The sequence below is a fragment of the Netta rufina genome, assembly GCF_964035555.1.
Source record: "Netta rufina genome assembly, chromosome: 8".
Classification (NCBI taxonomy): domain Eukaryota; kingdom Metazoa; phylum Chordata; class Aves; order Anseriformes; family Anatidae; genus Netta; species Netta rufina.
The window spans coordinates 16,496,111-16,510,854 of record NC_140131.1 but is presented as its reverse complement, the minus strand read 5'-3'; the positions used below and the strand labels follow the sequence as shown (position 1 = coordinate 16,510,854).

At 41.0% G+C, this 14,744-nt stretch overlaps 1 protein-coding gene across 1 annotated transcript in view; it reads right to left on the bottom strand.

The window, feature by feature from the left end:
- RGL1 (ral guanine nucleotide dissociation stimulator like 1) overlaps positions 1 to 14,744 on the bottom strand; it is a 76,327-nt gene that overhangs the window by 44,310 nt on the left and 17,273 nt on the right. The window contains exon 3 of the mRNA XM_084291607.1: positions 4,386 to 4,594. Coding sequence (XP_084147733.1) covers positions 4,386 to 4,594 — 209 coding nt within the window. The remainder of the gene's footprint in view (positions 1 to 4,385; positions 4,595 to 14,744) is intronic.

Genomic DNA, 14,744 nt, shown 5'->3' with positions numbered 1-14,744 from the left:
AGTGCACAGCATCGAGTCTGGATCTTTCCTTTCAATCAACAGCCAAGAAGGCTATGAATAGTGAAGCCTCGTATTTAGAAGCAGTCTCCTATTTTCCTGTTTCTCTGCTTGAACACCCAAATTACATCCAATACAGAATAGCCATGCACAGATTTCAAAGCTAAGAATTCTGTTGAAGAAGTTAGTCCTGTCTGCTCAACTTCTTTCCCAACCAGTGCTGGTTTTCTTGCTCCTCTGATGCCTGCCTGAGAACATGAAAGAAAGGCTCTTAAGTTACACATGCCACTTCTTTTGTGCTGCAATCTAACTGTAACGTTACAGATGTAATGCCCAGATATGAAAATATTAAGAACTTAATTGCAGAGTTAACTGAGCTAAATTGCACCAACTACACAATTTACAGCTACCTTCACTACATTTCACAGGAGCCCAAAGAGTTTAGGTGTTTCATGACCAGTGATTCTCAGAGAATGAGTAAGTACTTTCTTCAGGCTGCTTTTAAAACCCTATCATTAATGCCTACATTTAAGAACAAAACCAAAAAAACTACATAGAAGTAGAAACTAAAGCACATGATGCATGAACTTCATAACGATCGTGACTTCTTTTCTTGCTCAAATTCCTGATATTTGAGTATCTGATTTTATGGCTTCGGTGTTTTACTAATTCAGTACATTCCTATTTTTAGTTTGCTATGATCCTTTTCTCTAGGGGAAAAAATAGAAAGAAAACAGAGCCATTTATCTAGAGGACTTACTAATGTCAGTACAAAAGCAGGATTCCCAAAAGACTTTTTCATCATCCTTACAGCAGTGCAGCCTAGCAGATTTTGAACATTTCAATGGCTAGTGATGAAATACCACAAAACAACCAAAAGCATAACAAGACTAACTGACTGTAGGATGGACTGTTGTTTCAGTGCCCCCCCTTTGTCCCCAATCCCAAATTTAAAATTCTTTAATCCTCAATTACAGAGAGATTATTTAATTATTTCAGTATTCTTTGAAGGGCTGAATCAACAGTTCTGGAGAGTGATGCTTCCTATTAAACATCAAAGGCAGAGAAGCTCGAGGAGAGGCACCACAGCTGATAGCCACTTCCCGTGCCTTGGAATCACAAAATCGTTAAGGTTGTAAAAGACCTCCAAGATCATTTGGTCCAGTCATCCTCCTACCACTATCACCCACCCTTCCTTAAACACCCCCAGGGACGGTGACTCCACCACCTCCCTGGGCAACCCATTCCAGCGCCTGACTGCTCTTTCTGAGAAGAAATGTCTCCTCATCTCCAACCTGAACCTCTCCTGGCACAACTTGAGGCCATTCCCTCTAGTCCTATCACTAGATAATTGCGAGAAGAGGCCGACCCCCAGCTCCCCACACCTTCCTTTCAGGTACTTGTAGAGAGCAATGAGGTCTCCCCTGAGCCTCCACTTCCCCAGACTGAACAACCCCAGTTCCCCCAGCCGCTCCTCACAGGACTTGTGCTCCAGGCCCTTCTCTGGACACATTCCAGGGCCTCAATGTCCTTCTTGTAGTGAGGGGTCCAAAGCTGAACACAGCACTCGAGGTGCAGCCTCACCAGAGCTGAGCAGAAGGGGACGATCACCTCCCTGCTCCTGCTGGCCGCACTATTCCCAATACAAGCCAGGTCCCTCTGCAGGGCCTTCCTACCCTCTGCCAGATTGATACTTCCCCACAACTTGGTGTTGTCCGCAAACTTACTGAGGGTGCACTCAATTCCCTCATCCAAGTCATTAATAAGGATATTACAGAGGATGGACCCAACACCGACCCCTTAGCCCAGCTCTCCAGCAGCTTGGCCTTTGGCAGAGCCACCCAGAATGCCCACCGACCCCAGCAGGGTCAGGCCTCCAGCAGAGAAACAACACTTGTGCACGAAACAACCACCTGTCCCGTAAGAGAGCTACCCACACCAAGTCCTCTGCCAAGCAGCACACTGAGCAGGGCCAGCACCTGTGAGACCCCTTTCCTAGTCGTGTGCAAGGGCTCCGCAGACCAAGAACGTTTCCCTGAACCCATCACTTCGGTGGTCATCCAGCTTAACTGACTTGATGAAAGATTCCGAATTTGCTTGTCTGATACTTGGGGCCTTTTATAATTTATGCCAAGTAAGTAAGAACCATACTTGTACTGCTCTTTGTGTAACAGGCTGCTGCCTCCAGAACAGAGTGAAAAATATCCAGAATAACCAAGCTCAAACTCCAAAACTGTCATGTGGGGTACAACCCTTCTTCCCTCTTTGCCTCAGTATGCTCCTAAACATCTGCCTGACAGTCTACTCCTCTCCCTCTTTGTCTCTATAATCTTTTGACAGCAGAGGGGCTTCAGGGCAGGGCTGTTGCAAACACTTTTAGGCGTGTTTGTAGAGTGATTTGGAAAATGAAGTCACAGTCTCAGGTGGGATATTTATTTGCCTTACCAAAATACCTCACAGAGAAGTAAGAAAATCACTAAAAAAAAACAAACAAAACACACCTTTATTGAACTGGATGGCAAAAAGCACATACAAAGATGCTTTCTGAGCACTTGAACATGATATATGAACACACTTCTAAAACAAAATAAGTTAATTGAGTTTTACACAAGAGACTTTAATTGAAAAGATAAGTGTTCATCTTCGGGTTTAAAGCCACCTTTGCTGACTAATTCACAGTATATAAACTGCTTGCAAATTCTCACTGATTACAGAAAGAAAATTTCCCCAGATGCGTATCAATCAATACGTAAGAACCCCAAAAGAGCTGTATGACAATCCACCAACACAGAGAAAAAAAAAGCATCGTTAGGGGAATGGTATTTAAAATAGCCATTTTGGGCAATGCATAATTGCAAAGGCTATTATTTTATTTATTCAAAATTTTAAAAAGTATCTTCTGTCAAAAACATATCTTTAAAAAATAATTCACTTAAATTATATAGGAAACATTACTGGTTGAAAGTGACAATGTAGATGCATACAGCTATTGGTTTCTCTGACAAATCTGAGACTCCTTGGTAATTAACATTCTTATGGAGTAAGAGATTCTCATGACACATTGTCATTCAGCTGTCCAGCTCTGCTTTAATGTTACTGGAATTGCACAACCTCAGTGCCTTTCACACGCTATTCTTCAAAAGATGCGTATGTCCAAAACATAAAATCCAAAACTGAGGGCATAGAAAGAATTACACATTCAAAAGAAGGAATCCCTCAGCATCTCTTTATTTCTGCATATATGCATAATCAATTTTTGTTGCCTTTTATGTTCTACAACACAATTTGTATGGACTGAGAAGTAAAGCTGACTGTAGTGAATCTAACTGTAGAGTTAGCCTTCCACAGATGGCTTCTCTTTCCTCATCTGACTTCTCACCTGGCTGTGAAGTTGCTGCATTTGAGCAAACACAGTTATTATTACAATCGCAGCAGGCCTGGCAGTTAGGCACTTCAATAACATTATTAATTGAGCTATATAACATTCCTACGAAACAAGTGGTATTATGCTCCTTTTCAGACATAAAGGAAAAGCACAACTTATCCGTGCTTTGTTCCTTATCTGCCTAGTGGGAGAGAGAAAATTAAAACCTAGGAACTCTAATGCCAGTCCTCCAACTGCTATATGTCAAAATAACTGTTTCTGTACATCATTCAGTTTTGAAAATGAACTAAATATGATACTTTCAAAAAATAAAAATAAAAAAAAAAATCACCCCTGACCTAGCCACATCTCAATTACAATTTCAGGTGAGAAGAATAACGTTAAATGTTCTAAGCTTTTATACACATGTAGCAGACGCGATTTAACAGCCTTGTCATAAAAGCTATCGAGGCATCAAGGAGTTCCTTTTTGGAACAAGGAGTTCCAAAACATTATGACTGCATGTTCATCTAAAGTAGCAGAAGTGAATGGTGCATTTTTGCCTACATTTGTACAATCCCTGTTTCAAATCAGTAGCCCTCAAAAAAATTAGAGTTATTTATGAAAACGCTAGTGCTCAACAAAACATAGCAATCTATGCTAGGTATGACTTTGCAGCCCACTTTTTTTTTTTTTTTTTTGGGGGGTGGGGGGGGGGTGGGGGGTGGTAAATCTAGGTTAACTTTCTGGTGCTGGTCCCAGTTTGGTTCCCTAGCAGCCAGACATGGCACATTTTCCTGACATGGGAATATTTTCCTACTAGGCTTTGATGAGAATTAGAATATAAGCAGCATACATTTACACATTTTATATCTACAGTGGAATTCTGAATCTTGCAGTATTCTTGACATCTGTGCATTGGGTTATTCAGTTCATGTCCAATGAAAATAATGGAAGAAATTTCTGACAATGTCTCCCTGTCACATAAATGACAGCTCAGATTCCACCATCCACTGGCTCTTACCTGTCAAGGAGAAGCTCTAGTACTTCCTTAGTAGAAGCAAAGCCCCTGTATGTTGAGAGAAAGATACTGATGTAGGTAAAATCATTATCCCCAAAAGCTGTCAGAAGGTTCTCCACAAGTTTCTCCAAAGTTCCAGCTTTTATTGTCCTGATCTTACATGTTTCGTACTGGCTGACAGTATGTCCTGGAGGTAACTGGTCCCCTTCAACCTACAAAGTTAAAGCGAAGACAAAACACAAAAATCAGACAGAAGCCAAATCCCTCACATAGTCATCACACTAAAACAGATTAAGTTTCATCTTTTCACAGGAACAGTTATTTGGTAACCCATCTTAGTTACTATTTTTTGTAGATTTAGTTACTGTATTTTGTAGATTTGGGCTCACCAAACACTGTATCAAATAACAGAGGTTATTTAGTAAGTTGATTGACAGAGAAATATTTACATATTTACAGCATATTTAATATTTTGACAGCTATCAAGTTATCTTGTGATCCCACCATATATATTATGTAAAAGAAAGTTCATTATCCCACAAAGAGATTAATATTGCTAGAGGAAACAATAGCGGTGATTCACAGTCTCACTTAACTTCTGAATAAGCACTAAAACTGACCACAGTTAAACCAGCGTCAGAACTTGTGATTCCTTTGCTGCAAATACCAGTTTGGGGCTTATACAAAACCTAAGGTCATGAGCGCATTCAGACACAAAGCCTTTCACGACAGCAAAGAAAGTATCAAAGACATCTTGCAAACATGCCATTATAACACTTCAGTTATCTCCTACAGTTCTTGTTTGTCACAGTACTTGTCAACTAATCACATGTTTGGGCTTTTTGGTTTGGTTGCTTGTTGCAGGGGGTGGGTGGATTTTTTATTTATTTATTTATTTTAAGTCAGCATTTACTTTTACTGCTTACAGCCTGCTTCACGTCTGAAAGAACAAGAAACACACCCTTAAAATTCCTACTTAGAGAACAATTCAAAAAATTATGTTTGTGACTAGTTTAAATACTTATCTGTGATGAAAAGTCTTAAAAGCAGGATTATAAATTATACAAGCAAACAAAACAAACAAACAAAAAACCAAGAGCAATCTAATGTGAAATTTCTCTTTACTGGTTGAATAAGCTACCTGTGGGAAGGAATGTGCAACAAGACCACTGATCTGTAAGCCCTGAGCCTTACAGAGGCAGCATCAGGAACAGTACAGCTTCCCTTCTACTTCTGTTATTTAACAGGAACCAAACTGCCCTCAGCTTGAGAGCATGCTGTGACGCACCTGCTCTGCTACCTTGATCGCAATTACATGCATAATGACTGCTTAATCACTGTAATCACACAGCACCAACACTGGAACAAAAAAAGCTGTTTCTCTTTAGAGAAAGATGGCCTCATCCTACCTGAGGGTTTGCAATCACAAACAAAAAGAAAAACCCTGTAAAAGATCCCCAGACATCACCATGATTTTTGTACATGAACTTGTTCACATTCACTGAGCTCAGAAAACGTTGTGTTCAAAGCAAATACATACGTATCTAGGATTAACAGGAGTATAAAAAAGGAAAAATCATATAATCATGAAATATTTTAAGATTGTGAAAACCTATTCTTAAATCTGTTTAGGTTAGATTTATTATGTCAGTTGAAAAATACTACAACACAACCTTTTACTTGGCAAGAACAGACAAGAGCCGAGCTTAGTCTTTGTGTCATCAGTTCTCCTTCAGTCTCAGAACAAAAACCAAAGAGTTCAACCCACTTTCAGCATAGCATGATTGCTCTGCAGATTTCCTTCTCATACTTGCTGTGAGTGCATGCTTTCAGCCAGGACTGCTGTGATGATACTTTTCTGAATCACAGCCTTCCTTACCTAGGTAACAGCTCCTTCTGCATCCTGACATGGCATATCACCATGCCAGATTTCCCAGAGAAGCTTCACAGTAACATTTTAAAATTTAACAGCTCTTCTGGGTTCTGAATATCGAGTCCGTGTTCAAATGGGAGCAGACTGATCAATGCCGAATATTCCCCCAAGTAACAATTTAAGCCATATTTTGTGTTTCTATGTGACTCCTTGACAACACGTCTCAAATTCACCCTGAAGAATTGCCTCCCAGACTAAATATGAGGTCCGGGCACAAGGCCATTTTGACCAGAGATTGTGCTTCAGAAATTATCTAATAAGGGATGAGTTAGAAATGAGGCTAACTGGTAGAACAACACCTTGGTACTAGACTAAAGACTTGAGGATACCACATTAATGACATACAGGTGCTAAAGACTCTGGATTGGTATACTGGCAAAACAAAAAGGAGTAATTAGGTATGGATAGCCTGTCTATTTCACATTAATAGCACTAACTTCCATTGCTTTTCAACTGTTTATCATAGATAACCCTTCTTCTCTTTGGCAATAGACATCCTTAATGAGGCTAAAGCTCTGCTGAAGAAAGCAGAGAAGCACAGAAGAAGCACAGCTGAAAGCACAGAAGAAAGCCTGCACCACAGCACTTAGGCATTAGTTTTTCACCCAGCAGATTTCCCCACTCCATGACAGGCTGAACGAAGGCAGTCTCCTCCTCCCCTCTTGTTCACTGATGCGAATGTGTTTCGAGCAAGGACAGAATCTGCTTCCAAGATTGATACATGCTCCTTTAAATTCTCCTTTAATTGCAACACTGCAACTTTCCCAAGACATCATGTTAGGAGAAGCTTGTTATTTCTTTTACATATATATATACACACGCACACAAAACAACAAAACACCCTCCAAATCCTAAAAATCTAAAACTAAGTTTGTCAGCAAGACACAAAACTGCTAGAAATCATTTTAAGACGCTTTTAGGGATTGTTTGTATTCGTATTACTTTAGTAAGCTTGCCTGTAAGTTTAAAAGGAAAAAGGACTTGGCAGACTTTCAGAATAAGACATTGTGGGCTGAGCTAGCATGCTAACAGGAAACTGCTCAGTCTGGATTTAATCAAGAGGCCATCTCTTCACTGACATAAGCAGGCTACCCGAAGGCAAGAGTTTTTGTGTTTGCTTTTGCACTGACTGCCTGCTCAGAGGCATACTGTAACTATTGCTATTAAAAGATTTTCCTAAAGCCCTTTGCAAGTTTTGACAGTGGCAAACAGTGATCACTGTGATGTGGTACCACTTGAAGCCACCAGAAGGTTTGCTCTGTTTCCCTCTCCTTCCTTTTGTCTCCATCAACAACACATCCAGCAGCCTAACACAGGTCCTAGACCCCAACATCTCACAGATTCAGCAAGTTTTCTTGGCTGAAAATCAACAAACAAATATAAAATGCCACATATATATTTAAATAGTCTCACTTTGACTTTTCAGGCAAAGAATTACAGCCTCGATAATCTGCAAGAGTAGCTGATGAGCAGATAACTTCCCACCACATAGAGGACATCTTTCAAGAGCAAGCACAGAGAGGTTGAACTAAGGTATGTCCTTTCACCTCCTCATTCTTCAGACTGTGTGGGTACTGACCTAGCATCACTGCAAGACTTCCACTGACCCTCTGCAGCACTGTGCCTTCAGAGGGCTTTGAAGCTCTCTGCTAAGGGCACTGTCCTACAGCTGTAGGGCAGGAAACCTAACGCGTGCTTACAGTTCCTGCTCAAACAGGAGAGCTCTGCACAAACTGAAAGCCACTTTAGGCTAAAAAGGTCCTCCAAAGGCAGCTGCAGAGGCCTGGTGCTGAAGGAGCTGCCTCTTGGTTCCAAGCTGGCCACAGTTCCAGCCCTGCCCTTGCCCCTTCAGGCTGGCTCCTGAACCCGCCCTCAGTCCTACTCACCAAGGCTTTGTGAAGGTGCAGGGCAGCTGCACACAGAGTTGCAGGATGAGGAAGAGATGCACAGCATCTTAACAGCCAACAGATGTGGTCTCTCTGTTGCAGGCCCCAATACAGGGCTTGAGTAAGCAGATCGGAGGTTGTGACATCCTGTAATCAACACGGCTCACAACCAGGTGTGTACAAACAAGGGCCCTTCCTGAACGCAGTGACACACTGGGAGCAGCCTTTCCAACTGCCTGTCTTTCCCGTCAGGCCTTCTTTGCAAGGACTGACTGTGATACACCAATTCCTTGCCATTTTGTCTACCGGGGGCAGAAAAATAAAGCAACACCTCCCCACACTCCAAAGTCACCAGGTATTTCATTCAGCTTAACAGACAAAATGCAGCTCTTGGTGCCGCAGCCTCATGTGTCACAGGTACAGATGCTGTTAATCTCCAATGGAATTATAAATTAAATTCCTCCAACTCCTCAATTAATAAAATTTCCTGTCAATAGGAACAACAAGGTAAAGAACAGTTAAAAATCTGAACAGTGCAAAAATAAGCTGTGGCCCAAATAGACATAGAGACTGCTAGTCATGGTCTCAGAAGTGTCATTGGAAACAAATCTGTTTTACCCAAAACTCACAATCTGCAGGTTTTTTCAACTCAAGTGTTGTCTGCTACGATTCTGAAAGTGAGAATCATGGAATGAAATCAATGTAATCCCTTTTCATTAAGCAGACTAAAAAAATACCGAAGAAAACAAATGACATGAACAGTAAATACATCAGATACCAAATACTAGGTTTAGTCATTTAAAACATTACCACTTTACTAAAGACTTGTTTTATTTAAAAATTCTGCAAAAATGATTTTCAAGAGCACGTAACAAACTACTGCCTCCTAAATTCCATTTTTATTGATTTTGACAGTTAGATTTTTATATGCCTTCGACTTTGTATGAAGCGTACAGCTTTTCCAGATGGGTAGTTTTCCATCCTAGTTAGTATTATTAACTTACTGGACAGACACCCTACACTGGACAAATAACTGCAGTTATTTGTATGTTAGGCAAAAATAAGTCTCTAATCTAAAGAATGACTCTTTCATTTCAGTGTTTGCCTAAATATAAATCTTCTGAAACCTTCTGAAAGGAGGAATAAAATGCTTTTTGTAATTTGAACCTTAATTTTTTTGATAATGCTTCTTACACACAGCCTAAGCCTACAATATCCATACTCATCCTTATTTTTTTTTTTTTAAATCATGGAATGATTAAGCTTCAGAAGTTCCAGAACTACAATCATCCATAGCACCAGTCTGACAGCAGAAAATACTGAGGCATCCTTCGTTTAACGGGCAATCACACATTACTTAGCTAAAACAGAGTTGTTTGAAGAACAACCATATTCCTTGGCCAAAAAGTCCCACAGAAACTAAGCAGCAATAAGGCTTCAAGATGCTATGTAGAACTTCTGTTCACTTTGGCCAAGTATTTTCATAAAAGACAACTTCAAAGATATTAACAACTTATTTGAACTTATTTGGTGCTAATGAACTTTAATGGAAGCTGCTCCCCTGAAAAGGAAGGAAGCCAGACTCTCCCACGTGTGCATTGAGATAAAATCCACAGCAGCTGACAATCATGCTGAACTGACTCAAACCTGCGCACATTATGCTTACTGCCCCTGTCCAGACCACATGATCATTAAAAAAACCTATGAAAAATGGCATTTTTGCACTAACAGTACCACGTAGCAGTGTGCATTACAAAGATCAGTGACTGGACTAAGGTTATCAAATGAGGCCCGAGGCTTCACACACTGTCAGGATAGGCCCCTGGGTGTAACATCTGTGCTTCCTCCTGCGACCAATTCTGTGGGTCGGGCAGCATGTAGGAGCCTTGTATCCCACCACTGTCCTCATTGCCCTTGGCGTCTGCACTGCAGAACCATCAGCCTGGAAAATAGCTCACATGAGATAAGACTCTGAATTTGAAGCTGAATTTCCACTCTAGGAAACCACGGCTAGTTATGCAGGAGTGGGGAGGCCAGAGGTAGGATCTCCTGCAGCCTGCACGCTCCAGGCAGCACGGTGCTTTCCTTTGCAAGCGTGGCTGCTTTTACCATGCCGCACAGTTGGAAATAAAATGAATGCAGAGCTCCCTCCCTTTGCTAACTCCCATTTCCTCATTCTAGATGCTGCTGAAAATCAGAATTGTGTGTGTTGACTGCACCAAACTCAGAAGCCAAAATAACTTCGAGCTCTTTCCGATGATCTGACAGCTAGGGGTATTCCTGGATTTCCAAAGCTCCACCCTTTTCCCTTCCTTTCTTACCACATAAATAACCTTTCTTGGCAGCAAACCCAAGTTTCCAGGACCAATTAATTCCATGATCATTGTTCAAAAGGCATTCTCATTTTCTCATATCCTTAAAGCTCAGAGTCTGGCACGTATCTGTCTGAAGATCTGGCAAACAGTAACAAAAGCTGTGGGTCATATTCAGAGGTTAAAAAAAAAAAAAAAAAAGCCTTACACAAATGCTGTTGCTCAGTTAGAACCCTTTCACTCAAGCACCTTGCGGCTACTTAAAGCCACTCAGGGGAAAATAATAAACGACGTGCATACCAAGGCAGTGAGCAGTGCTTCTCACACCTTCTGAAGTTATGCAAATTTAGACTCATTTGGTTATCAAGAATGATGCAGAACTGGCTCTAAATAAATCAAAGCAAAAGTACAGAAACCTAATTTACGTATCACCTCTTGCTGCATGCATATAAAGGAATTTAAGCAAGCCCATAAAGCAGTTGAATCTTCAAAGAGATCTATATTAAAATGGTATTGTCCAACAACAGCATAAAAAAAATCTCTGCGAAGGGAAGATATAAATTCCTCCTCTCGATTTGGTCCACTTCTTAGAGGTGCTTACACAAAGGAATGCGGCTTCATTATTCAGTGAGAATCAAGTCCTCTGACAGGTTCACTACATAGTACACATGCTTTTTAAAGAGTTTAAAAATTGGCCCAATAGCGTAGAATCCCAATCCTCATCTCCAGCTATCTTGTATGCTTTACACACTCACCTTCTCACTGCTTCCTACACTCACAAAACTCCTTCTCATTCTGGCTCTCAGCCACCTTGCCAAGCCTTTTAACAAAATCAATACAAGCCCTCCCACCCTCATATCTGTCTTCATTGAGTTAAATGAACCTGACATATCAGACTAGTTCAACTCTTTATTTTTATTTATTTTTCCTTCTTTTGACACATTTCACAGACCTGCAGTTCGCCACAGTCAGGTTCTCTCAAAATATGTTAGAATGCACAAGTATTCCTTGTGATGGTTTTGATTGGACATAGAAGTTGATAAGTTCCTACTTTACAATAGGAAACCAAGAAAAAGAAACCAGTAAGTCAGGTAAGCACTCTTAGTCACGTGCGTTTCATACTGTTTGAGATGTAGCTGTCATCAAGTGACATTTGCTAGAAATATTTTTCTAACCCAACAAACAAATCTGTCCCATATTATGAGGAGCATTACTTCTATAAAATCTGTCATCCTCCTCTCCTCAGTGCATAGGAACACCAAAACATCCAGTCACCGAACTGAGCAATAAATACTAGAAATAACGGATGGCTAAGTGAACAGGGCACCAGAACGAAGGTGAGGAAATAGGATTTATTCCTCATTTTGGCAGTAAACTTGGGCCATTCTGTAAAATATTTTTACTTCTGTAGATGAAGGAAATGCTACATAGTGTATCCACAAAGGAAAAACTCTGCACAGTCTTTGGACTTGTGTAAAACTGTCAGAACTAATAAAAGTTTTCACAGGCATGGGTTATAGGGAGTCCATGAGAGAGGGAAACAGGCAGCTGGGGCAGTTCACCTGCACCCCAGGAGCAGTAAGTATTTTTTCTGCTAACATCCCCTGTCTTCACTCCTCTTCCTCCCCTTCCCTCTCCACGCGCACTGCTCCCAACCTGTACTGGAAGTCTGTAGGTGCCAAAGCCTGCTTACAGATGCCAGGCTGAGTTGCTTACCAGTGTGCATAAAAGAGAAAGGAAGGGATGTTGAGCAGGGAAAAAAAAGTACAAGAGGTGGCAGCCAACTCAGATACTTTACCTGGCTCTGACTCGGAAATGGCTTCCAATAATCCTGACTACAGATTGCAGTGCCAGGGACACCGTGCCTTCCACTTCAAGGGTGCTGGTACCTGCCAGACGCTGCAGTGCTTCCAGCCACAGACGGGCACATCAACACTGACCTGCTCTGGGATGTACTTTGAAGCCCGTGGGTGGCACACTCTGTGGAGCTAAGCAGTATCATTTCTATGCAGAGGCCACACAACTGGTGTAGCAGACCACCAATCCCACCTCACGCTGTTGCAGTGAGTAGACGGCAGAAGCTAGGAACAACTGAAAATGTGACAGACCCATACGCTCAGCTCAGCTCAACTCAATTCCAGCTCACTTCTTCGTAAGGTTTCCTTGAGAGCAAACTGACTCTTGCTGTAAGGAAAACTACTCCCCAGTAGCTCCTCGGCCATTTTCCTGGCTTTGGAGGAATCTCCTGTCAGTGCCATGCAATGCCAGTCGGTCTGGATCTTAATGTAGGGCTGAGACACCCAAGTGCTCAATCAAAGAGACCTTTGTAAGGCCGTAACCCTTGCACTGTTACAGAGCGATTGCAGAACACCATCCCAAGCTGGCAACTAAGGGCACAGCAAGCAGACCAGTACAAACCCAGGTATGGACAAACACTTTGAAAAAAGAACACTGTAAAAAAAATTGCAATGCTTCTATCAAACTACATGACACACCGATACACATTATAAGCTGTCAGGTCAGATACAGTTGCAGCATGTGGCAAGGACAGTCATTTCTTAGTGGGTAAATCTCCTACAGAGGAGCTAAATAATCTCTGAAATGTCATTTCAAAGCTCATCTAGTCCAACTGCAAAAGTGTTGCATAAATGGTTACGAACCACTATGTCGACTTCCCAACTCTAAGAGCATTTCTAACAACCATGCACAGATAATAACCCACCTTTAATTTAACAAGTCTAGCAGCTTAGGCTGAATTTCCAAGTTAAAAGCTAAAGTCCCTTTTGGTTCTTCCAGGACTTCTTTCGTATGCAAATATTAAGAATTTTGTATGTGGCAGGCTGCATAAACTAGAAGTCAGGTTGCATTATTCAGTGACATGCCACAACAACATGGCCTCTACACAAAATACTTTCTGCTAGTTTAAACTAATCTAGATTTAAAAGGCCTACACCATTGGATCTTTTTCCCCATACCACCCACACCAACACACTTCCTTTTATATATATATATATATATATATAAAAAAGGTACTGCTGCTAACATCATCTTCCAAGCCCGTAAATAGCTGATAGCCTGCCTCGAGATTGAGAGCTTCGTGTGCCCTTCCAGTCTGTGCACGTAACTCTGTCTCCACAAACTTGGCTCCTGGTCTTGTCCAGCTCAGTGCCTGTGCTCTACCGCATAAGTGCACTGTCAAAGCCGTGTCCCCTCCCAGGTCCCCACTTCCCTATTTTAGTGTTTTATGACCCCTGACTACTTTGGCACAAGGCTAGGCAGCACAGTATTATTTCCAGTACAACTGCATTTTGACGCCACTTAATGTTGCTACAGAGTCAGCCCAAGTACATCACCACCAACATCAACTGAAAATTCTCAATTATCCCCTTATTTATACACTGCCTGGATGTTAAAGATGACAACAACTTTAAATTTACCCTAAGAAAATCTATTATACAAATTCTGTTTGTGAAATACTTGTCGGTGAAGCAATTTGCCGCAATTCTTTCATGCTGTGATTTTTTTAATAAACACCAAATATAGCAAAGGGAAGGAATGTTTCACATTGCTGCTTACACAGTCAGACATTTAATATGGCAAAAGTCATGTCATTTGATGAAAACTACAGGTCAACATGAAAATTCAGTAAAACTGAATTTTGACTACTCAGAAATGTAAAGCTCATTTTTCATCAGTGCCTACATTGTTGGTAGTCAGACTGTGATGCTTTTCCTGTGAAAAGTTGCACCATTTTTTTTTCATCCAGGAATGTAATTTAATTTAATTGTGGAGCTCATCATTGCTTTCTGCTGACTCAGTAGAAACAAAGAAAGTCTTGTATGAGACAGCAGGCAACACTGATGAACTCAAAATGGATTTAAGGATGCCAGAAGTAATAATTCTGTTGCATAATAATAACATGAATAAACATTACATAACCCCAAATGGTTTTATTCATCCTGATTGTATCATTGGCTTTCCTTTCACACTATAAAGCTTGCTCAAACAGCGTGCAGAAATTAAAATTATACTGTCTCGGGAAATAAATGTGAACTGCTACTGCACTCTGTAAAAAATAAGGCAAGAGTGATAGATTTTAACAGTATGATGGAAAATAAAACTCTAGGTGTGGGAAGATTAAGTGCATCCTGACAGAGGAGAAAGCATTTAGCAAAAGAGTGATTCAGATTTTAAAATAAATTGAACTGGAAACATACAGTATTTTTGTGGA